At 46.7% G+C, this 27,705-nt stretch overlaps 11 protein-coding genes across 11 annotated transcripts; 5 read left to right on the top strand and 6 right to left on the bottom strand.

Moving 5' to 3' along the window:
• Nucleotides 1-1,738: 1,738 nt before the first annotated feature.
• On the top strand, nucleotides 1,739-2,056 carry BP5553_08558 (uncharacterized protein; the record flags this gene model as incomplete). Its single annotated transcript, XM_032017181.1, has 1 exon — nucleotides 1,739-2,056. One exon carries the CDS (start codon nucleotides 1,739-1,741, stop codon nucleotides 2,054-2,056), a length of 318 nt encoding a protein of 105 aa, XP_031866612.1.
• Nucleotides 2,057-2,253: 197 nt separating this feature from the next.
• BP5553_08559 (uncharacterized protein) lies at nucleotides 2,254-3,834 on the bottom strand (the record flags this gene model as incomplete). The annotated part of the gene is made up of 2 exons (XM_032017182.1): nucleotides 2,254-3,469; nucleotides 3,554-3,834. The coding sequence occupies 2 exons, from the start codon at nucleotides 3,832-3,834 to the stop codon at nucleotides 2,254-2,256; spliced, it is 1,497 nt and encodes a 498-aa protein (XP_031866613.1).
• Nucleotides 3,835-4,383: 549 nt separating this feature from the next.
• BP5553_08560 (Uncharacterized protein) lies at nucleotides 4,384-5,555 on the top strand (the record flags this gene model as incomplete). Its single annotated transcript, XM_032017183.1, has 2 exons — nucleotides 4,384-4,467; nucleotides 4,674-5,555. The coding sequence occupies 2 exons, from the start codon at nucleotides 4,384-4,386 to the stop codon at nucleotides 5,553-5,555; spliced, it is 966 nt and encodes a 321-aa protein (XP_031866614.1).
• A 703-nt stretch (nucleotides 5,556-6,258) lies between these two features.
• On the bottom strand, nucleotides 6,259-7,554 carry BP5553_08561 (uncharacterized protein; the record flags this gene model as incomplete). Its single annotated transcript, XM_032017184.1, has 2 exons — nucleotides 6,259-7,064; nucleotides 7,311-7,554. The coding sequence occupies 2 exons, from the start codon at nucleotides 7,552-7,554 to the stop codon at nucleotides 6,259-6,261; spliced, it is 1,050 nt and encodes a 349-aa protein (XP_031866615.1).
• Nucleotides 7,555-8,496: 942 nt separating this feature from the next.
• BP5553_08562 (sn-1,2-diacylglycerol cholinephosphotransferas-like protein) lies at nucleotides 8,497-9,979 on the bottom strand (the record flags this gene model as incomplete). Its single annotated transcript, XM_032017185.1, has 4 exons — nucleotides 8,497-9,534; nucleotides 9,597-9,722; nucleotides 9,786-9,895; nucleotides 9,964-9,979. The coding sequence occupies 4 exons, from the start codon at nucleotides 9,977-9,979 to the stop codon at nucleotides 8,497-8,499; spliced, it is 1,290 nt and encodes a 429-aa protein (XP_031866616.1).
• A 1,484-nt stretch (nucleotides 9,980-11,463) lies between these two features.
• Nucleotides 11,464-11,968, top strand: BP5553_08563 (uncharacterized protein; the record flags this gene model as incomplete). Its single annotated transcript, XM_032017186.1, has 2 exons — nucleotides 11,464-11,785; nucleotides 11,904-11,968. 2 exons carry the CDS (start codon nucleotides 11,464-11,466, stop codon nucleotides 11,966-11,968), a joined length of 387 nt encoding a protein of 128 aa, XP_031866617.1.
• A 3,644-nt stretch (nucleotides 11,969-15,612) lies between these two features.
• BP5553_08564 (Uncharacterized protein) lies at nucleotides 15,613-16,822 on the bottom strand (the record flags this gene model as incomplete). The annotated part of the gene is made up of 3 exons (XM_032017187.1): nucleotides 15,613-15,993; nucleotides 16,047-16,518; nucleotides 16,566-16,822. 3 exons carry the CDS (start codon nucleotides 16,820-16,822, stop codon nucleotides 15,613-15,615), a joined length of 1,110 nt encoding a protein of 369 aa, XP_031866618.1.
• Nucleotides 16,823-18,142: 1,320 nt separating this feature from the next.
• Nucleotides 18,143-18,882, bottom strand: BP5553_08565 (Uncharacterized protein; the record flags this gene model as incomplete). Its single annotated transcript, XM_032017188.1, has 3 exons — nucleotides 18,143-18,559; nucleotides 18,622-18,716; nucleotides 18,768-18,882. 3 exons carry the CDS (start codon nucleotides 18,880-18,882, stop codon nucleotides 18,143-18,145), a joined length of 627 nt encoding a protein of 208 aa, XP_031866619.1.
• A 1,534-nt stretch (nucleotides 18,883-20,416) lies between these two features.
• Nucleotides 20,417-21,142, top strand: BP5553_08566 (Phox-like protein; the record flags this gene model as incomplete). The annotated part of the gene is made up of 3 exons (XM_032017189.1): nucleotides 20,417-20,773; nucleotides 20,837-21,015; nucleotides 21,079-21,142. 3 exons carry the CDS (start codon nucleotides 20,417-20,419, stop codon nucleotides 21,140-21,142), a joined length of 600 nt encoding a protein of 199 aa, XP_031866620.1.
• A 662-nt stretch (nucleotides 21,143-21,804) lies between these two features.
• On the bottom strand, nucleotides 21,805-23,787 carry BP5553_08567 (uncharacterized protein; the record flags this gene model as incomplete). The annotated part of the gene is made up of 5 exons (XM_032017190.1): nucleotides 21,805-21,889; nucleotides 21,931-22,728; nucleotides 22,801-23,056; nucleotides 23,108-23,230; nucleotides 23,286-23,787. 5 exons carry the CDS (start codon nucleotides 23,785-23,787, stop codon nucleotides 21,805-21,807), a joined length of 1,764 nt encoding a protein of 587 aa, XP_031866621.1.
• A 1,830-nt stretch (nucleotides 23,788-25,617) lies between these two features.
• On the top strand, nucleotides 25,618-27,505 carry BP5553_08568 (uncharacterized protein; the record flags this gene model as incomplete). The annotated part of the gene is made up of 3 exons (XM_032017191.1): nucleotides 25,618-25,637; nucleotides 26,576-26,954; nucleotides 27,005-27,505. The coding sequence occupies 3 exons, from the start codon at nucleotides 25,618-25,620 to the stop codon at nucleotides 27,503-27,505; spliced, it is 900 nt and encodes a 299-aa protein (XP_031866622.1).
• Nucleotides 27,506-27,705: the final 200 nt, after the last annotated feature.

Raw genomic sequence — 27,705 nt, forward strand, 5'->3', positions numbered from 1 at the left:
AATTGTAGGATCTGCTCCTCTAGACAACAAAAACGATACAAGCTCAAGTCGCCCATCTTGTGCCGCATAATGAAGAGGCGTACGGAGCCTAAACAAAAGCGATCCCTCTACGACGGAGTATGGTTCTTATACTGGATGTCATTTATTGAAGCACCTTTGTCTAGAAGTATACGGACAAGACTGAGAGCATCTGGGGTAGCTCTCTGCACAGCATTATAGAGGAGCTGACCTCGTTCAATATTTCCGCCCCGATCGAACAAACGCTCAATTATATCTAGCCAGGCTTGACATATAGCTTCCGACATTTGAGTAAAGTCCCAAGCGCACATTGCGCTCGGGTTAGCGCTATGGTCGAGAAACCATTCAGTCAGTACTCTGTTGTCACTAATATAGCTAAGCTGGCTGTTAGTAAATGAGTAGGCTTGTCGTATAAAGATTAAGAGTAGGATCCTACCCCAGCGCTGGTGGTATAGTACGTTTTAGTGGCCCAGTGGGTTATTGATATCCCAACCGTTCTCGAGTACTCGAGAAATACTTGAAAGATAGTAGGCGATCGAACCTCGATCGCGGTTTTGATATAGGACATCGGTTCACCAACGCGTATAAAGAAAAGATAAGCAAGAACTGATAGATGATAATGTAAGATAGCTTCTACGATCGATTCATAGAATATACTTAGCCGAAGTCTCCCCCTTGTACTATCAGGTATCTGAGTTAGGAGGTATTGCAAAAGGGTTTGGTGAATATCTTGTAGGCGCCGTTCAGTGCTGGCAAGCTTGAGGATCTTGATCTCAGCTCTGTCTGGCTCAATGTCAACGAGCCTCAAAGAGCTTGGAAGGATCCAAGGTAGCGGAGGTGGTGGAGGTAGTTGACTAATTGGAGGTCTTGGAGGCTCAACAATACATTCTTCGTGAACTGAAGATGTATCAACAAGCATAACGCGATGTAGCAAGTCCGAGGACTGCGGTGGCGGTGTAAGACGCCCTTTAGACTGCATAGATATATTATGTCTGGGGGTTGAGTTTATCAATGAGTCTGGTGAAGTTGTGTTGAAATAAGATCCATCACGACTAATTAAAAACCAAAAAGAGATATCTTAACCAGATGATGGGTTAGGTCACTCGGATTTGGTTAAATGCTATGGCGTTATTTTGCATTGGCTTCCCCTTGTGCGGAGTACTAAGTATCCTTGTGGCGTGTGTTCTGACCAACCTGAAGGGACAGCTGCCACCTGCCACGTCTACAAAACAAACATCACGGCTAGGGCGGGGACGAATTCCATCGAATTGCAAGGCTTCAAGAAACAGATAAGGCGAAGATGACCTAGCCGTTGGCTCACAGCTAATGGGCCATCATGCAAAAACCCCCTGCCTGCTTGCAGTTATATGCATGTGCTCATGCTCGCTCTTGATAGCCGTGTCTACAACATACACTCTTACCTACCACGGGAACAGCCCAAGCTAATATTAGCCGGGCAGCTGAATAGGGACCTGCACTACGTCGTCACTATAGAGGCCCTCTTTTCACCTCCGTCAATACCAGTCAGTAATTAAAAAGTTCCAGTGTATAGAGCCTATATATTTCCATCCGCCCTTTATTACCTTTTATAAACGGCGCGATCGACTTTCGTAATTAAAAGCCCAAATTCGGATGACGCGAACCAAAGGGTTTGAAGACAAGTGAGTCACTAATCGATGTGCTTATTCGAAGCTAACTCGAAGTCAAGACCAATCTCAAGATGTCGACTGGCGGTGGTCAGATCACAGACGCCTTGCTCGCCAAATTGGCCGAGAAAAAAGTGCTCTATGCTCGCCTCAAAGCCGACCAGGGGGAGCAATTAGCCTTCATTGAAGACCTCAAGAACAAGGTTGATATTGTGACACAAGATGCGTTAGAATCAAGTGCGAGTAGTGCACGTAACGCAAGGGGATTAAGTGATGCGAAATCTATTGGGCAAGTGATAGAGGAAGTAGAGGGCAAGTTGGAAGCTCTTGAGGGAAGGATACAGGAGATTCAGGAAGAGATTGAGGAATTTGAAGAGCTACTTAAGGGATAGGATACTTTGAGAAGCACAAATAGGCACTCTATATAGGCATGAAAGGGAAATGTCTGTACAACCAGTTCATCGAGGTCGAGAAAGTGCATAAGACACCGCCGAAATTACTGTGATGCCAACTACAACTTGGCTGACGGTCTGGGGTGATACGGGATTGCTACTTATCATGTTAGCTAGGCAGGTTCATAATGGAATTGTTAAATAACATGCCTCCAATCTAGACCCACTCGAGACCTGAACCATGCCCATGAACAAAACTCATGTCTCCTAGCTTCCTCCCTGTTATTGAAATTCCTTAGATGCTCCGCTAGTTCCTGGACTTTATCGGCTGGCAATCCTCTAAGCGGCTCAAGGGGCTTATCCTCCTCTAAACCCCGCTCCTTCAATTCGGCGTTATACATCTCCAACTCTTGCAATTTCCTTGCTATTACCCTCTTTTGATTGCTTGTTGCAAGCACTTCATAAAACAACTCCACCCTGGCTGCAGCGTCATTACCAAAGTAACGACGATCGAGAGCGTCCCAGTAAACATCCCCAGCGACATCTAAACGTAAAAGTGCCTGCCCAATAAGAAAATTTGAGAGGATATAGATCCCATCCCAAAGCTTTGACAACGGTATTTTCTCCTCACCACCACTTCCTTGGCAATGCATTTCTTTCTCTTTTGCCTTAACCACATCTCGAAAGCCTGCCAAATAACTCCCATACCCTAGGCCTCGGAAACTCAGCAAGTCACGGATATCACCCCCTCTTAGCCACGTAGGTGGCAGAAACATCTGCACTGGCACTGTCCTACTCCACTCCCAATCAAGTACACCTGTGATATTCAGGTTTTGATCAACAAGGATATTTGCCGTCCTGAAATCCCCATGCATTAATATAAACGGTCCTTCATTATACTCTCTTCTCAACCAACCCATGAGGATGCTTCTAAACTGATGTAACCCATAGAGATGATATCGGGCGTCCGCCTCGCTGTAGACACTGTTTTGCTGCTTATCGAACTGATTGAAGAGTAGCTGGGTTTGCGCATATATGTAATCGATTGCGGTCCTATAGATCTTGCTTGGGCCAATAATGCTTGTTGGACTTAGGCCTTCCAGTTCGTGGTCGTTGATATCAATCGAAAGTGCGCGATTATGTACAAAGATCGGGGTCCGGTCATCGATAGGGTCGAGAGTGAGGGAGCCGATGTGGGGGAATTCGCAGTGGCGGAGTTGTATGAAAATATCTGCGAGCTGGGTATGGAGATGGGACAGGAGGGGAGGGTTGAGAGTTGGGAGATTGTGGTCAGAGAGGCGATCACCAGGGATGTAAGATATCAACATGAATGTTAGACCAGAAGGGTGAGTTTGGCTGAAGCCGTAGCCATGAAGCTGCGGAATTGGGATCGAGGTTTTTGATGTGATGTATCTAGATATGGATGTTAGTTTAGTAGTTTAGTAGTTTAGTAGTTTAGATGCGCGATCGGGAAGAAAATATGTTAGGGAGACGCACTTCATTGTAGCTATCTCACTGCGCATCTTTTCCTCTGGAAACGCTAGACGTGGAGTTAATGGGATGCGTATCACCCATTTTTCATTTGTATCACCTTCATCTGAAAGGAAGACAATGAAGAAACAGATATTATAACTCCCCTTCTTTGGCTCGCAGAAGACACGGCATGGCTTGCCTTGAGGGTGGAAGGTAGAAGCTAGGTCGCAGATTTTGGAGCAATCAATAGACGCTATGAAGGCATCCGTGGCATCATTGACGAGTTGACGGCGTATCTGGTCCATCTACTACTAGCTAAGGTGCATTCCAATGTTCTAAATTGGTCCGGTGGCCACTAATTTGCAGAAGTTTGAGGTGCCGGTAAACAAAAACAAAAATGTCCAGAGCGAGTTACCTCAGCCTCAGGCCGTTCGTGCTGAGCTGCTCAAGGCAGAAGGCTGGACTATACTTAATCAGTAAGTCACATATTCTAAGCAGGAGGGTGTTTATGATCTTTCGAAGCGGAGATACTTTTATCGCGATGCGTAACTCCTCTTGGATAATGGCCTGAGTAGTACCTCAAGTAAGGTCGAGAGCTGCTCTACAACTCTATCACGTGATGTTATATCACTACAGTAGTAGAAAAACAACAGCTGAAAGAACATAAATAAATAATATTATATATTTAAATTATGTTCCCTCCTAGAAACCTTATAGTAACGTCGGAATAAGCGTTCAGCGAGTACTAAGAATTACCCCACGATGTATATTGTTCACGAACTAAATTTATGCTAATTATAGGAACGTCCCAAATTCAATTGGTAACAGTGTTCAAGCCTAGCTTGAAACTAACCATGGATTTCGATGATCTGGCACTAGCTCGACACGACAACGACCGCCTTGCTTGGAATCGAAAGCTCAGTCAAGTCGGACCTTCGGTATGTCAACTAGCATCTAAATTCCGGAATGACCAGCCATGTTACGTCGCCGGTCTGAAATGTGGCTCGTTCAACTTTTGCATCAAGGTGCAGTTCGACGAGGATGGAGAAGAATGGATGCTGCGATTTCCCATCCCGGGAAAGGTCATGTTTGCAGAGCAGAAGCTACGATGTGAAGTGGCCACTATGAAATACATCAAGGAAAGACTGATATTCCCGTCCCCACCGTGATTGCCTACGGAATGGCGGAGGACAACCCAACCGGCCTGGGCCCCTTTCTCATCACAACCTTTGTAGAGGGTACGCCACTTGGGGATATGCTAAAAGCAGACTCCGTCGATGAACAAGGGGACAAAATCCTGCGTAGCGATATTCCGGACTCAACACTGCGGGTGGTATACCAGCAGATCGCAGATGTCATTCTACAACTTTCAGAACATGATTTCGATCGAATAGGCTCTCTGTCCATCGACAGTGATGATAATTGGTCTATCGAATCTGGGCCTCTTACACTCAACATCAACGAATTGGCAAGATGTGGAGATGTATATGTGGAGCCACGAGTTTACTCAACCACAGCCGACTATCTTCTTGAGATTGCGGAGCAAAACATCCTCCATCTCGAACGGCAGCGGAATAGTATTAGCAGTGCGACGGACGCTCGATTGAAGTATACTGCTCGCCATCTGTTCCGTGCCATCACTCCTAATTTCGTATCGCGGAGGTACAATCAAGGTCCTTTCAAGCTTTTCTGTGACGATTTCCGGCCTGGAAATATCCTTGTAGATAATTCCTTCAAGATCACCGGCATCATCGATTGGGAATGGTGCTATGCCGCGCCTTTTCAATTTACATATGCCCCACCGCGATGGCTGTTGCTGAAGGAGCCGGCCTATTGGGACTCTAATCCAGATAAAGAAGACCTTCTCAATGCTTACCTTCCAAAGCTTGAACTATTTTTTAGAGATCTTGGAGGAGCAAGAGCTTTCTCGGAAGGGCCCGGTAAGCCCCAACACGGATCCCAGTCTGTCGAGCCTGATGCGCCAGTCCATGACCGACATGACCTTTTGGTTCAACGAGGCTGCTAGAGACAGCTATGCCTTGGATCGAATATACTGGTCACGGCTTGATCCATTTTGCTTTGGCCCTTCTCGCGACCAAGAGGAGAGGTCAGACTCATTCTGCCGTGCAGAGGTCCACAAGGGCTTAGGTATGTTTGTTAATCGAAAGATAGAGCAGCTCCGTCAATACAAGTTGGAGTTGGGGATTGGACAGGATTGCAAAAAGGAGTATGATGAGGATGGTTGCAGAAATAGGCAGATCAAGTAAATTATCATAACCCAAGCGTGCTAAAGCATGTTAACCGCAACTTGCTCTAGATCTTATATGTGGAAACTATAGTCTACTAAATTCCATAGACATTGATAGATAGACCCTGGAAAACAAGGAACGGGGGTGTGCTAATTAAATCAATTAATGCTTTCCCCCAGATTACCCTTGACAAAGTTGTAGTAGGGTTCGCAGTGTATGGCATCTGTTTTATTGTGGCATTTTTTAAGCCGACAATCATGGAAGTAGAATACGAGGAGAACAGACTTGTGGTATTAGTCTACCTATGTGTTTGACCTAACATGTTGCCGCTAAATACAATTTTGAAGGAGGTTGATCTTGGCGTTTTCTACTTGGTCGACATTTTCATATGAACGCCGTTGTGGCTCATCCGCATGCTCACCCAGAATCACGGTTCCTCCTCGGTATTCGACTATCAAAACATGATATTGTTGCGGTAACTCAGACTCTCGTCCTCAGCTCCGCTATCGGTATAGGAAATAAATCCTCGCCATTTTCCCCTTCGCAGACGTCAATGTTTTCTTCCATGTTGTCGTTGTCGTCCTCGTCCCCCAAGTCCTCTTGGCCGAAATTCATATATCTAGGCCTGATCTCCGCCCAAGTTATACCATGTGCCCAATGTCGCATATCGTGCTCCAACGTATACGGCCAATGCTCTTCCTCTGAAATATCTGCCCCCTGACCACGCCTCACAACTACTAGCAGCTCTTTACCGTTCTTGATTGCTGTCGATAACGCCTCGTCTTCTTCTACGACACTTGTTGCTAGGGCTTTGGGAGACGATGCCTCTTGCGTGGATATTTGACGGGGTTGGAAGGTCAGAACCGTGTCAAATACATCTAATCCTGCAGAGGAGTAGGTGGTGACGGACGCCCCGGACTGTGCACCGTCGCGCTGGTGTATAATCTTTTCTTCTGGGGTGCTTGGTTTGGGACTGCGCCAGTGTGGTTCTGCACCATAGATATCTGCTTTTATTGAAAAGCTGAGTACTGACCAATGCTGCGAGATAAATCGCAACGTCCTCCATCCATTCCCATACTGAATCAGCCCCTGGAGAGTATCGTATGCAATTTTGCCATCAATTGGCCCGATAACGGTGAGGTCATCTAAGTGTAGTGCTGGCAAAAGCTTGAGTAGCCATACAAGCCTGTAGTCGACGAAATCATCGTGTTCAAACACCTCGAGCAGCATTGAGTTCCCAAACGTCCGGACATGGCGGATCTGGGAAAGGGTGGCGGAAGGGAGTACTGAGAGGTTGTCAAGAAGAGCCGCCGAGGTATTGAAGCTGAACGTGACACAGCTAAGCTAGAGATCTCTAGCCTCGTTGTGAATTTGACGGTAGGTTCGAAGTATGGCTAGGGCGTTCGGGGTAGGTTTTTTATCCTTCGTAATAATATATCTACCGGACGTTTCGCTAAAGATAAGCATCGTCGAGGTGAAGAGGGCAGTGTATATCTGCTGGCGCAACTCGCTGGGAAGCTGCAAAAGCTTACTGGCAAGCGGAGATGGTACGTTTTGATTTTGTCCATGGGATTCCCCGCGAATGATATTCGCAAGAGACTCCGTAGAGCTCCTCCTTGCTCCATCTTCACGAATGCAGACATTCGACTTGTTCTCGTCTTCCTCTCCGAGCATGAAGCTAAGGGCCACGCAACACTTTGAACAGGATACCAAGCCGTGGGCTTCGCAGCCCAGATTACCATGAGCGACCTTGGCTGGCAGCTCGTAGGATGACATCGTCCCAGAGGCTGGGAAGCAGGTACGGACAGTGTAGTAAGGTCAGTGAAGTAGCTGAAGCTGAAGCTATCCTCTCTTAAATTGCGGGGTATAGTTGCCTAGAAATTGGTGTTTCGAAGCACCCTGGCACCGTGCGTGGTCATAAAACAACCCAACAGCGCCACAAGACAGGGGATCTGCATTACACATTTAAACCTACTATTTAAATCGGCTTTATACATAATATTCTGCTTTCTCTAATTCTCCCAAGTAGCTTTTCAATTATTTCTGCTTTTGCGGCCGAGCCACTCGAGCGGGCCAGTGGTGAGGGGAGAGAAATATATGCTTTGGAAAATAGCAATTAGAGCCGCTTAGCTCTCGTCTCATAGATCTAGAATAGAAAACTGGATATGGATATTGATTAATAGGAATTCTTTTATAATAGGTCATCTAGGAACAAACAAACACAAAAGTTGGTATGTAAAAACCCTGGTACGCTTAATTAAATGAGTAAGTCCCTGGTGAAACGGCAGATACTGTAATAGGATATGTATATATGATCATTGAATTGAGCAGACAAATTTGTACTTTTTGAAAAACAAGGGCGAAGCGGGTTGGTAAAATCGCATCACCCACCCTTCCCTTCCCATATCTGCTATGCAGGTACGCAAAATTACAAAAAACTAAACAAAAGGGGGATTATACTGAGTAGCAAAAACAATGATTATTGATAATTTGCGCTTTGGTAAACTGTCAAAGGCTTGCTCGTTCAAAAACGCCCTCCCGATGCTAAATAGATTCTTTTTCTCCGCCCGATGCATAAACCCGTCCCCCTCCCCGGCAGTTGCGTTTGCATTGCGGGAAGGAAGGGGGGTTTATTTCTATTAATGCCATATGCCCCTATATGCAAACTCATCTTGTGAACCACACTATCCAACTAGGCGTCTTCCCCGAGTAACTTTTTTAGTCGATTCTCTTTTCGTGAACGTGACCGTTGCTTGAATTGGCCGTCCCGTTGGACGATCTGGATTTCTCCTGGTTGGCTATTTGCATGTTCGTTGGGATCGTAAGGCAGTTGATGCCGAGGTAGTCGCAGATGCTGTTGATGACTAGGAATGCCCATCTGAAATAGACAACCAGCGCGAAGAGGAAGTATCCGCGGAGGTACCAGAGTTCGACGAAAGCGCTGACTTGTGGGAGTCCGATGCGAGGGAGGTTACCCAGAATTGCGCCGCCAACGAGAGGAGTGAGCATCACCGTCCAGTAAGGGAATGGTTGGCGCGTAAGATGGGCGAGGATGATCTTCGTCGTCATGCGACCGAAGACGAATGCCATCGTCAGGCAGAAGAGGACTAACCGGTTCTCTGCCATCAGGGTTGAGTAAGGCGAGTAAAGCCAGGCTCCGATGGAGAATGTGTATACGATCATCGGGGTCCATTCCAGGAAGACCGGCAGGACGGGAAGATTGGCGCTCCGTCGTGCCTTGACGACATTGTAAACGCAGGCGGGCATGTGCGCGCCAAAGAAGGAGGTTACCAGGATAGGCACCCAGAGATCCCGAACGGAATATGTCCCAAAGACCTCGTGGTATCCGAAGAAATAGTGGTGGCCGATGAGATCGGTGATCCGCTGAGTCCAGATCTGGGGACCATAGTATCCCGAGAGGATCATTATCAGGCATGCGATGATAAGGCCTTCGGTGGGTCCATTGAAGATGCCTAGATACAAGGTATGGGTGTGATATGTCTCCCAGGTCGAGAAGTACATGGGCAGGCAAGGTATCAAGGCTGTGAACACGCCTGCCTTCGAGGTGCCGAGACCCATTGCGGCCGTCTCACACAAGCTCGCCAGGGTGCAATTCAAGGAGTCGATCCCGTGGTCGAAGAGTTCGCCCAGGCCACTGGAGGTACCTGTCCGCCGCGCTTGCTTGCCGTCGACATTGTCCATCGTCGAGTACATCCAGAGCCCGAATGCAAAGCTGTAGTATAACCACGTCGGTCCCTGCCACAAATGGAAATCAGATATCAAGCAGCATAGGGCCACACATCAAAGGGAGAACGTACGGGTCCAACCAAATCCGGCATAAATATCTCTAGGAATATAATATTCGTGAGGATGAAGAAGAATCCGAGGAGAGTGACCATGTTCGGCGCGAGCCATAACGGCAGCAGATGCACGAACCCATTCCACTAGATATCCCTCAGCAAAAAAGTCCCGCGAGTGGAGTTTGTGGTCAATGGTGGGCGGCGTACGTAGTGCTTGAGAATATAATTCGAGATCAAGGATTTGTCGACGCTGGAATACTTGTAGGACTTGAGATGAACCAACGCCTCGTCGGACACGCACTCATGCGCGGCCTCCCCTAAGTAGACCCATTAGCAAGAGCCCGTCGATAGCTATATAGCGGCCGGCAGGCACGGAGATGCTTACTTTTGCTTGGTGCCATTGCAGACTGCGGAGTGGTGACAGGAGAGGGTAGAAGAGCCTGCGGTTCCGTATTGACCGCAAGCAAGTTGTTGGGCAGCCGAATCTTGAGGGGGTAAAGGTCGGATAGCGCTCCGACCTCGGCGAACCTGCTTGCTTAGACGGAGTTAAAGGCAAATAACAATTGCTCAGACATGGAGAGTCTGGCTATTTTCTATTTTTAAAGGGGGCAGAAGGAGGTGGATGTAATGGGCGGCTGAAGGGACCAGAGACAGGTACGAAGTACTTTCGCTCGCAGCGGTACCTAATCTACTGGTCGTTAAATTTGCCTATGGCTTTCACGCTCTGAACCCTGTCTATCATCGCCTGTTTAGTCCACTGGTGGGCTTGCACGTGAAAGCAGCGTGGGATTTATTTAGAGAGGTAGCTACGAGCGAAGTGGCTATTCACACAGCGGCGGCATTGGCTGTTTTGTAAGAGTTCCGTAGTGAAGAGCTTGTGTTCAGAGGTTCTCCATGCCTCACTTTGAGGCTAAGCTACGACTCAACATATTGCGAATTGCGAGTTCCCAGTTCCCAGTTCCAAGTCACCAACAAGTCAGCAGTCGAACCTCGGCAGGGGTCCACTTTGCCCCCAACCATGAGGGGTACGTACCATACCTTATGCCTTATACCCCAGGCATGACACTCTACGCCACATGTGGCACAAATGGCCCACTTTTACCTGTATTGAACAAGGACGACCGACTACTCCACCACCTCTATTCCTAGAATTAATCAACTCTTTCTACCTATTTTCAGTGCCTCCGAAATCACTGGCAGTTATGAGCCCGGGCCGCCTAACCTACGTGCACCTTCAATTATGGTTGATTCCGTCATAATCACCACGACGTGAAGCTTGAAGCTGGCACCTTAACTGCCATACACACACAAGACAAGCTGAGACTTAGAACCTAGCCCTTAGGCTATAACGACAAGGCAGGAGGTATAAGCTCAAATAAAATACAAGGAGTATAAGGAGACCACCAGGCTGATCAACACGGTACAGGAGTATATCTTCAAAACTGTCTCAGTACGTGTTAGAATATGGGAGTTATGGGAGTTCCCCTGGCCAGCTGATCAAGCCACTTAGGCACCCTACTTGGCACTTCTCCACCACAAGGGAGGAATGGTATATGTGTATCCGTGATGAGCCGAATACTCGGATATCATCGCATCCCATACTAATTAGTATGGTACATGATGATGGAGCCTCTGGGAAGCCATTCGGATACCATCGGTGTTATTTCATTGAGTCACCTGATTGATCACCTGACCCCATACATTCATTTGCCTATATATGTGAGGCTTTCACCCCATAGCATTAGGGTCCTTAATCAATACAATTATCCCATTCCATGGTCCATTCTGACCAATCAATTACCTGTATTACATGTACCAATTTGGGACCCTATTATCAACAGTACGGAACAGGATATACCTCCAGGATCAAGCCACAGTATACGACATGCTAGTGGCCCCCAAAAAGCGTCAGGCTGCGACGGATTATGCCACTAAACTGGAGGTGGCGTCTGAATACGCCAAGTTGAAAAAGTTCAACAAGGGAGAAAGCATTGAGCAATTCCTCCAAAGGTGGGAAACAACCTACGCAAAGGCTGTAAAGCTCAAGCTCTCGGAAATACACGAGGAAAGGCCCCTCTTTGACCTTCTATTGGCGCTCAGACCAATCTACCCTGCCTTCTCAGTGGTGCATGAGCATCGGGTAGACCAGAATATCAGGGATAAATCCACACTGCCAGATCTGTACGATATGATTGAGGATTTCAGGAGTATGTGCCGGATACGCTCCGCCACTTCCCGATATTTAAGAACACAGCCATCTTTTGCTACATTCCAGAATCAGGAGCAGCTAGAGACCGGTCCCAACCATGACACCCCAAAACCCAGGAACGCCTCAAAGCCAAAATGCCTGTGTGGACTCCCCCACAAGCGCCAGGATTGTTTCTACCTGAATCCATCCAAGAGACCAATGGCTTGGAAGCCTAATCGGGGAAGGATGGATCGATTAAACAAGATTTTGGACCAGCCGACCAATCAAAAACAAAGGATTGATTGATCCAAAAGAGGTATAACTTGGCATCACGCCAGGGTCCCATTTCCACCTCAGGCCCTGAGCAGGTATTGGTCATCCAGATGAGGACTGAAAAGGTCGGCTTAAATAGATACCGCTACAGGATCAACAGAGCTGAAGCAGTGTAGTGCGAGTGTAATAACGCATACCAAACAGCGGCATGCATCATTGAAGACTGTGCAAAGTACAGAGGGAAAAGGAAACACTACCTAGGCAGCTGGGTAGTGAGGGACCCAAGGAACTTCTTGGAAGGCGCCAAGCTGATCCCAAATGTAATTAACTTTATTAGAGCAACAGGTCTACTTGACTAGTTCAGGACATACAACGAACAGGCATCAGCACTAGAGTAAAGGGGAGAAAGAAGACGATTGGAGATATAGAGGAAATTGAGGCCCTGTGGGGCCTGACACATAGCCACCAACACAAAAAAACCGAAGGATGGAATATAGTTGGAGCTTATAGGGAGTTTTGGGTATAATAGGACACTTTATATATATATATTTTATTTGTTATTATTTCTTCAGATCTGGAGCGATACGGGCAAAAGAGTGTATAAGCTAGGTGACTGAAGTGAAATATGTCTAGGGATATCTGGGTGTCAGCTGAGCTTGCTCAGCATCGCGAGTCATACTAATTACTGTGAGCAGTAATGATAGCTACGTATTCAGCTTATATGTGATACACAAGTACGATTTGCCATAATGGTAGAGGCAAAATCGTACGTGTATTGCTGAGTGGCAAATGGAGTACCAAGTGCCAAGTGGCATTTTCAGCTAGGAACTCCTGGGTTCTAACAGGAGGCCAAGTAAAAGTAGTTTAGACGTTCGAGCAACTCAACTCTAACGCTGCTCCAGGCCAGACTGAAGTAAACTTCAGACACTGAAATCTGGAGGCACTGGTAGGAAAAGGAAAGCGAGCTATTGCATTGGTGCGATTAGAGCAAGGAGTACTACAGCTCTCATTTTTTTTGCTCATTTTTATATGTTTAATTTACCTGGCCTTAGTGGATTTGATCTAGCAGTTTAGTTATGCCCGTTTAAGATCACTTGATATCGCATAAATCGGGAGAAGGAGCAGCTGAAAGAGAGAGAAAGACGCCTTTACTCACTCTAATACCCCGGTCGCTGCCTCTCCATCAAACAGCCTTCGGAGCTCCTGGTCGTACTTTTCCTTCTCAGCAAGCTTCTTCGTAACAATATCCTCCGAATGTTCACACCAAAACTGCGATATAATCTCTTCGGCCTCGAGAGACAAACTACCCGAGAATCTGGGGCAGAAATAACTCCCCCCAAGAAGGAAATACATGGCGTTGACAGACTCTATACAATACCAAAACCACACTCCTTTTGATTCCCACATATCACTCATGACTCTCGTTAGTACGATATTATGCTCTTTGCCTGCGATTTTCTGCTCTTCATCCTCAAAAATGTGCATAAACTCCTTTCGCACCTTGTCGAACTCATCGAAATGCTCGTCTTTTATCTGATCAATTCCCCTTCCAGTAAGCCAGTAGGGCACTGCAAGCATCTCTACGGGAATGGAGCACATCCACTCCAGGTCTATGAGGCATGTCATATTCCATTCTTGGTCGACAAAGATATTGCTCGCGTGAAAGTCAGTAAGTTGGAGTGTAAACGGTTCGTTACGGTGTTCCCGCTGGATGTAATGATGCGAGAGCGCTCGGAGCAATGTTTTAACGGCCATTTAGCCACGGCAGTCTTGCCCGCCATATACGGCATTGGGCTGGCTGAGGAAGCGATGATCATGGAAGGTGAGCATATCTGACACGAAAGCATCGGTACATATATATGTATCGCTCCTCTGCATTATCCTTGGCGCCCCTTCGTTCTCTAGAATTATAGTTGAGTAAGAAAGGGACCGGTTCGCTAATGCCACAGTGCCGTTATCGTGAAACCGGAATGAGCCTATTCTTGCTTGAGGGATACGAGCGAGGGAGAGCATGAGGCGAGCTATACCTCGAAACAGGTTCTGCTTCCGGGTCAGATCTTCCCGGTGGTTATCCCACGTTTTAGAGAGCATTTGCCCTATGTTTGGTTCAATGAACTCGAGGATCATATATCCCGTGGGCAGGCTGTGGATAGTGGGGTTGCGAGTATACTGCGCAAGGACAGGGTATTGGAGGAGGGAATAGAGCTTTCGCCAGACCATGTGCGAAAAACGGACATGGAGAGGCCGGTGAGACGCATGGGTGAACTAGAAAGTCAAGGCTGGATCAGTATCATCGGCAGATCCTATATCGAGGACCATACTTACATGGCGGTGGTCCGAGAAGCCAAAGCCAAACAAGTGAGGTATACGGACATTAGGACAATTGTCCTGCATCCATACATATGCCCCCACCTCGCAACTCAGCTTCTCATCTCCTATGCCAGGGTATCTAGTATCGGCGAGCTTGTGTGGCATAGGGCAGCGTATAAGGACTTTCCTAGTCACACTGCCGGGCGTCTCTTTCACCTCAACCGGTATACAGACATTAAAGGAACCTCGGATCCACGTACTCTAGTCCAAGGCGAGGCAACTAGCTTTGCCGGCTAGCCCAAGGTGGTTTGCAATCAGTGCCTCGATGGACCGTTTTTGGTCCCAAAGTGACTCGTACAGATATTTGGTAGAGTCTGCATCGGCTAGTTGGCTGATAACATTGTCTTCATGATCAGCGGCGGACTCGTACGTAATCGGATCGCGGTCAAGGAGCTTGAGCGTTCCGGGCATAGTAGCAGGATTGCTATGTGCGAACGTTGTTATCGTGCAAGTGGGTTCAACGTGTCGTGTAGTCGGCCTGAACTTGATCAACCGCGTTTCCAGTCCCCGAGACGCTCTGCTGCGAGCAGATCAGCTTTAAAGGAGCGCGGAACACGTAAAGTTCGTTTCTAATACGATTTTCCTTGTGATTCTAGCTTACCGGTGGATTAATGTGCCACGGACTCATGCTGTCAAGGTAGTGGTGTTCAAATTAGAAGAAGGTATCAGTGGGTTGTTAGTAAATTGTAAGGCTGAATTCCTTACTAGTCACGTGTGGCTGGAATAGGGGATCCAAAGGCGCTAATAGGGGATCCTTGAGCCTCCTTTACCAGGGGAGCGAGAACGGATGTCCTGGATCAGGTAAGAGGTGGCTGTGTCCATCGTACTTGTGAGATCTATAAATTCTACATTAACACGACTGGCATACGTAGTACGTACGCCTGTTCAGTAGACTTAGCTATAGTACTTTATAAATGTTGTTAGGGGCAGTTTCTAAGTTGTTACGTGCTATTAGAAGGAGTAAGAATTAAGGCCAGTAACATATATTCTGAATTAAACTCCATTTTGAAATATATTATACGAATATTACTGTAAACATCGTAGTGGTTACAGTTTTATAATGTGTCTATAAGTACGGAGTACTTTATTCGGGGGTATCTATAATATTAATATGCGTCTTCGTTGTGGCGCTCGAGGTATTGGAGCAAAGTCTTAGCCAAGCAAGACGTTGAGAAGAATCGGCCCATGTAGGGAGCCTATGCATTACTCTGCCTCCACCTCCGCCTCTGAAGAGCTCGTCTTATAAGAAGCGTCATCCTTTGTAGCCCTCTTGGTTGCCCTCTGCTCCTCATCCGCAAACTTGCCCTCGCGGTCTGAACTTAGCTGCTCCGGCGGGGTACTATCTCTCCGTCGTTTCCTGGTCCAGGGCTTGCTGGACCTCGCCAGTCCCTGTCCTTGCCTGACTCTCGTCGCTTTGGCCTCAGACCGCTTAAGAAATCTATACAGGGTTTCAGGTGAGATGTGTATAGGTTCGGTAAGATCATTAAATGTCGTAGCGAAAGCTTCAGTACCAAAGTCTTCGAGTCGGAGATGTATACTTGCTTCGGGGTTGAGAACTAAATTCCCTACATCATCACAGAAGAGCTAGTTGTTCTTAGCAGAAGTAAGTTATAAGAGGATTTTGTTGGCGGGCATACCTGATCCGTCACTGTCTGTATGGCACATAATTCTCCCTCTCCAGCATCATTTATCACAATTTGTGGGCGCCACATTGAAATGGTTGCCCGTTTACTTCCTTTGTACTCAACATCAATGCCAATTACGACACGAATATCTGCATCTGATCCAAGAATATACTCATTTGCTAAACGTGATAGGTCTTTCTTCTTCTGCGAGTAGGAGAGCTCAATGATGACTCCTGGATACTGTGCGTTGAAATGTTGAAATGAAGCGTCTGGTTGATGTGAACCGTATTCGGCATCCGTAAAGTTGATTTCTGCAGATGCATTATTGTCAATGTCTCCTGCAAACTCCGCCGACGGGCTATCGCTTTGGGCAATTGCGCGTAATTGTAGTGTTATCTCTTGGGTGACATAAGATGCAAGGCTTTCGTGTAGTAACCCGGGCATCCGAAGGATGAGTAGTTTCGCTGATGGGAAATAATCGTGCCTAACATTCGCATTAGCAGGGTAGCAAACGAGCAAGCCATTATATACCGAAGTTTGTGCACGAAGTAATCCCAAAGAGAGGAGTCTAGTTGGAGATGCCGCTGCAGATCTTTGTATTGGTGCGCATCTAATACAAATCTATGCCAGGGTTTGCCAGACAAACTATGCCCGTGTTTGCGCCTTCTAATCTCTGAAATAACAGATGAGATACAAGTCGCCTTGGTCTTCTCGTCGGTTGCAGGCGGAGTCAGGGGGTCCGTGAAGCTTTCTGGCGGTGTCGTCTGTAATGATTGCTGCACACTCATGATAGTATGTGATCATGGCAAGGTGGTGGTGGAAATGTTGTGGTCGACATGGAGGATGTTTGTGGTTGTCGAATCGTCAATGGACATGATGTATATTAAGGATACCTGGTAGTCATGGGAGATTGCTGAGTCAGGTTTGGCATAGGACGTGCCCCACGGTACCTAGGTACCTTATTATATGGATACCTACCAGGTACAGATGTACTACCTGCGAGTAACTTTATAACACAGCACAAAATAAAAAGCCTAAAGCGACAGATCATTTAGTTGTAATTGACTTCATACTCTATGATCCTGTTTTGTAAGTAAATGTTATAGTGTGGTTGAAACAAAGGTGTATGTTGAAATTTGAATGTTCCCACAAATTCTGACCCTCTCTGGTATACCTACCTCGGTACTTAAGGTAGGCATCTAGGTACTAAAGCCAATTAATCAACATGCTCCACACTTTACTGTACTGTACCTACAATTGATATACCTGCCTCTGCTTTATTAGTGTCTTCGGCCTATCCTTGTCTTCTAAATCTCCAATAACGCGGGGTAAGCAAGTTGAGTCATATGACCATACGCTATCCAGCATTTCGTTTCTCATCTAATAGCGATACTGGTGGCTAAAAAAAACCAATTATGCCGAAGCATGGTTCGGAGCAGACTCCGACGGGTGATGTTAACCCAGATGATTGCTAATATCTATATTCGAGCTTGGTCTCTCGTTATAGAAGTTGGAGAGCTTGTTGGCGAGTCGACCACTACGTAGTACCTATCAGATGAAGCGATCGACCGTTTCGAGCACTACATTAGGTAGGTAGGCTTGGAATGTAAATCATAGTGGCATTGTTTGCCACGCTATCCTTGTCGATGCGGATAAACAGCTTCGAACAAAGAATTATTTTCCCGAATGGTGATGTTTCGGATGAGGTGCACTGCATTCCTGACCATGTTGTTCAATAGGCTCATCAGGATCCACAGGGTCTCACATTGAACTCATCCCACCTCACCTTGACTTACCAAAACCCGATTTGCATGTCAAGATTGGCGTGTGATGATACACTGTGGAAGTAGAAACGCTGATGCATCTGTATTCATGCCTATCGTATTACGAGTCCCTAAGACATCCTACTACGGGTCTTCATTATCGGAATTAAGATAGAAGCCAACTCCCTCCCTCGCGCACAATTCACCAGAAAATGCTTCAGAACAACACAATTGCGAGCAACGCTGAAATGCAAGCAAGGAACCAAAACTAACAAACTCGGTGCAGATAGGAGACAAGGATATTCAAGAACAGACACAACAAGATCAAACCTCACCCCACTCCATCTACAACACCAGAGCGAAACCGGCGAAGACACTGGCGAAGACGATAGCAAGGCCGTAGCTCTGTCCCATATCCAAAGCGGCTTGGCCGCCGCTCTTCTTTCCAGCTCCGCCTGCCGCAGTAGTCTCGGCTGCACCACTGATACCATTGTATACCACTCCGCCTGTGGTTTCGCTGCCGCCGCTGCCACGGGTAGTTGATGGCATGACGGAGGAGCTGGAGGTGTTGAGTGGGCTGGGGTTTTGAGCTCCACACGGATGGTCGACTCGGCAGGAATTCTGGCAATCGGTGTTCCCGCTACACGCAGTTACACACTGGTTGCCGTATTGCTGGCAGATGAAGTATGGGAGGGTTTGAGAGTATTGGGATGCGTTTGGGGTTAGGCCGTTGCCGCAGATGCAGTGGTAGACGAGAGTGGGCTGTTTGCACGTCAGATTATAATTCATTCAAGACTTCGTTGGCATTGGAGATAATTGCGTACCGCATCGCAGTCATTTGCCCTGGTGGTGGCCGATTGGCCCGGGAGCTGCAGGCAGAGCAGAGGACAAGCTGCCTTTTGGGAAGTGCACCAGTGCGCTAACAACAATCAGTGGGTGCTTGACAGCATGGCCATAGTGAATTACTTACATCGGATATCCAGTGGAACAGAGTTGGGATCAATCACATATTGGTCCTGAGCTTGTGCACCGACGGCGAAAAGTGCAGTGGCTACCACGGCAGCAGCGGTCTTGAAGGAAGGCATCTCGATGGTCGGTGGGAATTTGCGAGTATGGCGGGGAATGGACAGGAATTTAAAGGATCCTAACGATGCCATTGTTAGTTATATACTCGAGCGAATGGACTCATCGGCCCCGCGAGGGTCAAGCAATCCTCGACGGAGCTGGGGGGAGAATCCACCTACCTGTTCTGTGTGGGCGGTCGGGATCGGGAGAGAGCTACAGAGGAGCTTTCCGGGAGAATAGCAACGAGCGAGAGCTGGAAATCGAGCGAACGACGATCTCAAGATCTGCTGCGAGAAAGTATTAAATAAGAAGGTAAATAAATTAGGGTCTGAAGCGCAAAGAAGCGAGCGAGTGTCGGGGACGAAGGGACCAAGAACAACGAGTGAGTTGAAGAGAAGCAGAGGGAAGCAGAGGGCAAACGCGGAGGAGTTCTCCCTTTTGAAATCTCCCGTGCACCCATTCAGGAATGGAGAAAGGCGCGTGCGCTGCAACCACCAGCCACCAGCAGCTCCGAGCAGAGAGAGACCACTCGCAGATACACAAACAAGAAACGAGCCTGGCCAGCCAACCGGAGGATTGTAAGCTGGTAGGGAATAATAACACAAAGCAGGATCGGACTTCCTTTCGTACGAGGACGGAGTACCGTACATAAGTCCCTATCTCTATTATACTACAATCACTCTCTCAACTCTCAACCCTCTAATGAAGCCGCAAAGAATAATAAGCCAAGCCCGCTAATAGCGTCGAGATGTGGCTATTGCTCTGCGCCCCCAGACAAACATTTTATTATTACAAAGTTAGAATCTACGTGCTGCACTGAAGACGAAGACTGCGGAAGGCCAACCCCACGATTTGAATACGAACAAGTCCCACGTCCCCAGCACCTCGGCCACCCCCCCATCTTCGTATTGAGGGTGTAGTGTGACGGCCTACTGCATACGCATCGCCCGGATATGCACTAAAATATATGCACTTTGTGGAGTAATAGAGTGTTTGCATGTGTGTTACGTCGCCTACCTTGCGTTGAAGAAAAGAACAAAAAGGCTATTTTAATTGTACGACGTATCCAGCTGGAAATACAGGGATGCCTTCTTTGACGTCCCTTTGATGGCCATAATTTTCTTGGAGAACCTGGGAGGAAAACACATGGCTCTCCACGAAGAATTTACTTGTACTTGGAGGTATATCCCGATGCTCATAGCTGGCCTTCTAACCATCCTTCGGTGGGGAATGCTGAATAAGTAATAAATATAAATATTAAGCATTCCCATCTTGGCCCAAAGATCCAGCTCATCAGCAGATCACAGCCAAGACATCGAATACGATAACGTAACTGCGCCGTTGCGTACCCGCAATTCTTTCCAGATTCAAAGATAATATCTCTCGCGTGTTTCTATTTAGCGCAAGCAGCTAGCTAACTAGCATATCCCCAAGCTCCAGGTCGACTGGAGGATCCATAAGCATCCCAAGCTAATATCAACGACTTCGCGCCAGCAGAGCCCCAGTCCGCGAGACCTCGACCAAGTGCTGCGTCACGCAGTCATTCGCAAATGGATGGAGGGTATCATCAGCCATGAGTCCGCCGGCATCAGGGAATTTCGATTCCCCCCGGGCCAACAACGATCGAGCAGCAGCAGTGACGATGCCAATAATGACGAGACCTCCCCAATCTCACCAGTGACCTCTCCCCCCTACTGGATGCAATCGCATCAGAGATCCGTCTCCAACATATCCATCGAGTCCATCCCGCGGGGCGCCATAACGCTGCAAGATAACACCGATGGCGAGGACGTGAAGAACAAGGCGTGCTGGGCGAAGAGCGTCTATATCGAAGGCCATGTGGTTGTCAATGGGAACCGCACCGGCATTGGCTCCTTCGTGGTATGGAATATCAATGTGGAAACCCTACGGGTACGTATCTGCCATGCCCCTCTTCCCCATAATTGACCTTCCACTGATGCTTGCTTTCCACAGGGTGGCACGATGCGCATCCGCAAACGATACTCCGAGTTCGACGACCTGCGCTACAGACTTCTCAAGACCTTCCCCAACTCAGAGGCCGCCATGCCGCCGCTGCCCCCGAAGAGCGTAATATCGAAGTTCCGACCCAAGTTTTTGGAAACTCGAAGGGCGGGGCTACAATATTTCCTGAAGTACGTACATACCATCCCTACCACCCTCTACTTAAGCCTCCCGTTTTCTAATTGCCCGCATAGCTGTATATTATTAAACCCCGAATTCTCTGGTTCCCCGGCCCTCAAAGAATTTTTATTCTCCTGAAACATATACATAAATATACTTCGTCGCGACAATACACTGGATAGCGGGCAAGGCGTTGTTGGGGGTGATGGTTTTTATAGTATAATATATAAGATATCTTGTGCGCCCGTTGATTGTCTAGATTTTGCAATGATTTAAAAGTCTTCTGGGAAATTTCAATTAGGTAGCTGGACCCTTGATTCTACTCTTGCTTCATAGAGAGATCAACTTCATAGCGCCGTTTTCGGAATTGGATGTCCGTGGATGTATATCAAAAATCCTGCAACGGACTATTTTCTAGAAGGGGTTAACTGGCAGTTGCCGGAGCGAATTTCCTCTTCATCTAAATGTAATTACGCTCTGAATAAAGGTTGGCCTCTTGAGGGCGCTCATTCGGATGTCATTTAGGAAATTCGATATCATCTACATCTATTTCGTTCTATAACACAAAACAAAATTCCCCCTTGACATTTCCGTAAAGCCCGTGAAGAAGGCGATAGATAAAAGCAAAGGTAAAAGGCTACGTATTGCGTACCCGACGGCGCTATTCTTGAAAAATGTAGACTTGATCATAAGAGATTGAGGTACGTGGTACAAAAGAAGGAATAGATAACTCCCTTTATAGTATACAATATTGCAGCGTAAGTTTAAACATAAATGAGACGATCCAAACAACAAAACCTTCAAAATTCCTCCTCTATCACCCCCGTCTCCAATTTTAACTCGTTGATGGCTTTAACGTCGCCCTCAAAAACGGGACTTGAACACCTAGCACTTCCGCCGTATGTTTATCTAGCAAGAAGACTAACCGGTCAATTGGCTCTCCACCCCAATTAATCCAGCCTGCAAGCTGCCAGCTAGTACACCAATCCTTCATGGCGCCCTGGCCAGGTAACTCGCTCCCAATTCTCGCTGCCGTGTTCGGCTGCGTCGAAAACGTGATGAGCCATTCTTCTTTGATGACCTCAATCTCTGTACTGGAGTTAGATGGATTGGGCATCATAGCAGGGTTCGAGATATCCGCAGGATGAACTCGGATATCCGGATCTAGAGGCCCGAATTGCACCATAGCTATTGACCAGAACTTTTCAAGGCTGTCGAGTAATGAGGTCCCGTTCCTTGTGAAGTTTTTGAGCTTCAGGCCGGGGCCGGAATCTAGTTCTAAATCCATCTCGATGGTAACGTTCGTTTTGTCTATTGCTGTGAGATGGTTCGTATACTTAGCTGACTGAGTTCTTGCTTCGTCTTCGGCTGCGGGCAAGATCATCGCAGCAAGCAGGTCCGATAAGATGGGTTGGGCATCGGCAGGTCCGGCGGTTAGAACAATGATCCCGATTCCATATTGATCGACTAGTGAAATTTGAGACGTGTATCCAAAGGCACCGCCGGATTTGGAGTATATGTCGATAGTGTGTGGGTGAGAAGGTGTGAGATTCGTGGAGCGGAAGATCTCCCATGGCATTCCTACAAGTGAGTTTAGCGAGGAGGTAAAGGATGATGGCTTGAGCCATTTTCGGACTTCTGCGGGGGTGGAGAGGATGCTTTTGTTGAGGGTTCTCTGGGCGATGATTGAGAGGTCGGAGAGGGATGAGAAAAGTCCGCCGCCACTGTGAGAGAAAGAGGTCAGCATAGTTCCCAACATCAAGTGCTTTGCAAAGCTAGGTTATCTTGATACTTACGGTGTATTATCTAGATAGTCGCCCCCCCAGCTACTATCAATGGGTGGGATGGCAGCGCGCGAGGTGTTTCCAGGTGAAGCGCCGGTATTTACCAACCCCAGAGGGTTTATCACATACTCATTAAGTAGCTCGGTATAGTTATTACCGGTAATATTCTGAAGCGCATACGCGAGTAACGAGAGCGAGAATGAAGAGTAGACAGGGCGCTGGAAAGGCGGTGCGATTGGCTCGTAGTTGAGGACATTTTGCAAAAGCTCTGCCAACCATTCAGTAATCTTTCATGTTTCCCTTTTGACAGAAACCTCACGTTCTTTAGAGCATGCTGTATTTAAGGCAGTAACACCGCAATCTGGGAAATCGTCTTTAGTTAGTGGCGGGAAGCCTAGTTGCTCTAAAACCGGAAGCAAGTAATAGAACTCTGAAAATCCAGCTACGTCTCTAATTAGCACGGCTCTACCGGCATGGAGTAGGGTAAATAGGCTCACAGTTAGGTGGGATGCCACTCAAATGTGCTCCCAGGGCTTCAAATGTAATACTCTCCCAGTCAATCGCACTCTTCCCTTTCAGCTCCGGTACAAATTCCGTGATCTTTGCCTCCGTATCAACCCCCGTTCTCAATATCATAAGATTCGAAATCATCTTCGAAATAGAGCCAACTAAGTACTGCGTATCGGCGTCGACCTTCGATGTGCCATTGACATTGGCGGTTCCCCGATGATGAAATTCCCATATTGGCGACGGCGAATCTAGTGATACGATACCGACGGAGAACGAGGTATTTGCAGTATTAAAGCCTGGGTTGATCGTCCCGTTCAAGGCGGATTGGAGAACTTTGGTAAGGTTTCGAGTTGCTGCACTCACGGGAATGGATTTTGAAAGGTTCGTTGGGCGTGCGAGGAGAGGTCCTTCGACAGGGCAAATTGCTGAGACGGTGGCGATTAAAACCGCGCCCGTCGCAAGCAGTTGCAACTTTGTATTTCTGAACATGATGAAATGTAAGTGCAAAAGCTTATTCCCATAGAGATTTGAGGCCTTACCACGGGGGTTGGTGATGTACATATATTTCTTAGACATCGTCAAATCTCCGATCGCATTTCCCATCTAAGTTGATGATTATCTGGAACAATAGGGTCCCTTGTCATGATATAATCGTATTCCGTATCAAATACCAATTTCGGAATGATTTAAGCAAATCAACAAAAGTCCTCGTCATGGTTCTGGACTAGCAAGTGAGGTTTTGATGCCAAGCCTTAAGACTGAAGCGGGTTTGACGATCTTTGCAGGCATCTTCGCATTCCATCGCACCCAAAAGTAATACTCCAGAGAGGACTACGTACCTAGACGGCGTACTGTGGGGCCCCGAGCTATTACTCGGGACGACAATTCAGGGGCAGTGCACCTCACAATTAAAGGCTTACAGTCAATTTTTTGGGCTTTAGACCCGAATAGTTGCCGCTCGAGACTGCGTTGAGCTCTGGTTAACCTAAGTACGTTGATAGTCAGCTTGAGAATATGGAGACTATAATCCGATATAGAAGCGAAAGAAGCTATAATAGAAATGGCAATTAAAACTTGTAGTTAGCAAAGTAGAAAGTATTGAATTGCAGTTTAGATCGATCGAGTATTTTCAATCTATAAAATACCTAAAAGTAGCTATATAACCCTCGAATTACTAAAGCTGCCAAAATCATAGTGCTGTCCCTAGAACTTTTACACTTTAGTAGTAAACTTGATATATGCCGAGATATATTTTACAAACCTAGACATATAGTACTAAATTTGAGGAAGATATATAGTTTCGGCACAGGAATATCAAGTATATAGATATTCATTGAAGTACTCTAAAGAGGTATATTCCCGTGCTTTCTTGGAGTTTGACGTCGTTTATTTCAGCGAACTCCCAATAAGTTGTTCTAGATCCCGGGATAAGTTTGTTGGATCTTTATACTAGGAGAGAAACGATAATGAGGAAGTATAATTGTAACTGTAGGAGTCTGGGCAAGAAGATCGGCGTACTAGTTCAGAGTCCTAGAGAGGTATTCCTGAGACTTGGGGTCTTCTGGATGATAGAGCTTGGATACTACTCGGCCGCTATTCGTCTTTTGTGCCCCTCGGAAATAACTGGATAGTAAGTCGACTTCAGGACTTTTAGCTAGTTCAAACTTTAGCTTCAAAAGCTTGACTAATTACTTAGTTCAACTTTATAATAATTAAGTACTTTCTCCTAAGAATAGCGGAAATTGTCAGAGCTAAGACTTGTCAATATAGGGTCTATAATAGGAGTTTAGAGAGTATATAATATGTATTGTTCGTACTTTATATTGAGTTCTATTTTATAACACTAAGATAATTAAATGAGTATTGCAATTCAATTTGTATCTCTATAGTAACCAAAAGTATATGTATAAAACTTTCTTCATCTAAGAGAGTGAAGGCTGAAGATATAGCTCTGGTTAACTTTCAAGCTATATTTAAGAACATCTTGCTATACGTATATCTCGTCAACATTTAGAAAAGGGGAAAGAAGGCTATAACTTGGAAAAGGATATAAGATTATCGAGTACGATAGCTAACGACTTCGAGTAAGTCTGCAAGTCCTAATAAGCTACTTTTTCCGGCATATCTTACTCTACTACTTTTCCTAAAGTATGTACTTACCTAAATATACTGTAAACTTCGCTATCAATTCGAGTATTATCTACTTACACACGTTTATATTCTCTTCATACTCGAATGTCTACACTGTACGTTCAAAAAACTTACTAAAATACACGACGGAGAGTAAGCTTCGATTTTCTTGCTATCTTTTGAGTAAAAATGAGAACGGATATACTAAAGTATTAGCTTCTGGAAGCGTGTTTCGTGTACTTCGTAGCCTGTGTCTCGACGATTTATAGGAGGCAGATATAATGTTGATAGGAAACTGGGCGTTTGAAGGCAAAGTAGGGTGATCTAATTGTTGTAAATACCTACTCCTTTGCGACTGCGGTGAGTAAGCGGCTAGTAGTTATACTATAATCGATAATATATAGCTGCAATCGCGATCGCGGTGAGCCTAGTAACTGGACTTCAGCTAGAGAGTCGTTTTGACTTTTCTTAACACCGTCCTTTTATATTTACACTGTACTATCACTATCGCTATTACTACTATAACTTACTACAACTATCCGGAACCAGGTCTAGCTATACTCCATACTCTGTACTTTACACAGGGTATAGAGTACACAAAGAAGATCTGCTTAGTGCAATTGTAGTCTATCTAGCTACCTACTTAAGTAGATACAGCGACACTATAAGCTGATCTAACAGATCAGGCCCGCCGCTGTTCCTGCGACAGCTTTAGGTTAAGCGCTGTCCCGGCGTCGCTCCCTCTGTGCTTAGCCAGCCCGCCGAACTAGGCTCTCTTCGACATCTGCTCATTACCAACCCCTCCAGGCACCTCTACGTTCCTCTACAGCTCTAGACCGACGAGCTTGTAGAGTTACTTGGTTGCTTCTATGATGATCGCAGTGAAGAACGAACGTGTAATGAATATACAGCGGACGACCTCTGCCAGGAGCTCAGCGCCTATCCGATATACCTAGACGTATATAAATAGCTTACTCACACCTGTAACTGCCCCGGCGACATTTTGGACAATATATTCTCTATATTGATCATCGACGTGTTTCTTTTCCTGCAACATCCTGAGCATCCTAAATATAAAGTTATTATAGAACCGTACAACCCCCACTTTGTATTAGAGGATCTTTGGGCTAACAAATCTATTATACAGGAAGCTACCTTTTTTCTTCGGCGGCAAGCCTGTGGATCAGGTGTACTTTCCATGGCTGCTGTGCAGAAACAAGACAAATGCTCCAGTCTGCGCCTTTATTGATGCGGGGTGGGTGCGCCACAACGACCAAAAGGACTACTTCGCGGCGAGAGCACGGCAAGAGCAGCAGAGGGAGGCCATTGCACCACGTCCCCCTCGACTATCATTGCAGGAACGATGGCAGCGTGGACTCCCACTCGCGGATGAACCGAAGGAGGAGCCATTCATTGACCCGTACTATGTTGCGATAATGATTGCGATGGCCCAGGCCTCACCTCGACCTCCTCCGCCTACTGGATTCGGTCCACCTACTCTACAGGAAGATCGATCATTAAAAAAAGTAAGTCGCCCATTATATGTATACCATTATTATGCTGACCAAAAATGTAGGTCTTTCTAGTGACCATGATGGAGAACGAGTATGCAGCCACACTTTACTCTGCAGAGGTCACACACGAATTCCTAAGAAAGCTCGATTATCCATATGAGCGCTCAGACGCTCAACTTTCGATCCGCAAACAATATGTAGTCGTCGACCCCCCTAAGTGGATTATCGACATGGCACTGACGGTTTTCGAGAGTATTGACCGATTTTACTGGTCTATTGATGAGGAGGCTAAACTAGCAAGGGAGATGTACTCTCGTCAACAGAACGTTCCCACATCATCGCACGCAACCGTGGAGACTGCTCACAGTGCTACACCACCTAGTTTGAAGCGCAAACCATCCTCCAGTGGTACAGATTCGCCTTCTGACTGCGGCCCCCCCAAGCCTAAGCGCCCACAACTTGATTTGTACGGAGGCATAAGCGCCGACAACGTGCACTATTCGGAGACTCCAGGGCAGTTCACCAAGAATCCAGAATACCTAAATCAAGGCAGGACACGGTAATATTCTTTTGTTCAAGAGTGTTGCCGTAGGGAAAATGGGATGCAAGCTATTGACGAACTGGATGTGGTGGTTTTCAAGGTACTGGTCATGGAATCGAGCGACTGAAATGATGGCACGCCCTTGTGAGTGAGAAGGGATAAGGTATTTAGGCTTAGCTACTATTCGGCCGACAACCAACATTATCTCTTGTCTTCCCCAGA

The sequence above is a fragment of the Venustampulla echinocandica genome, assembly GCF_003357145.1.
Source record: "Venustampulla echinocandica strain BP 5553 chromosome Unknown scaffold_8, whole genome shotgun sequence".
NCBI classification, from domain to species: Eukaryota; Fungi; Ascomycota; class Leotiomycetes; order Helotiales; family Pleuroascaceae; genus Venustampulla; species Venustampulla echinocandica.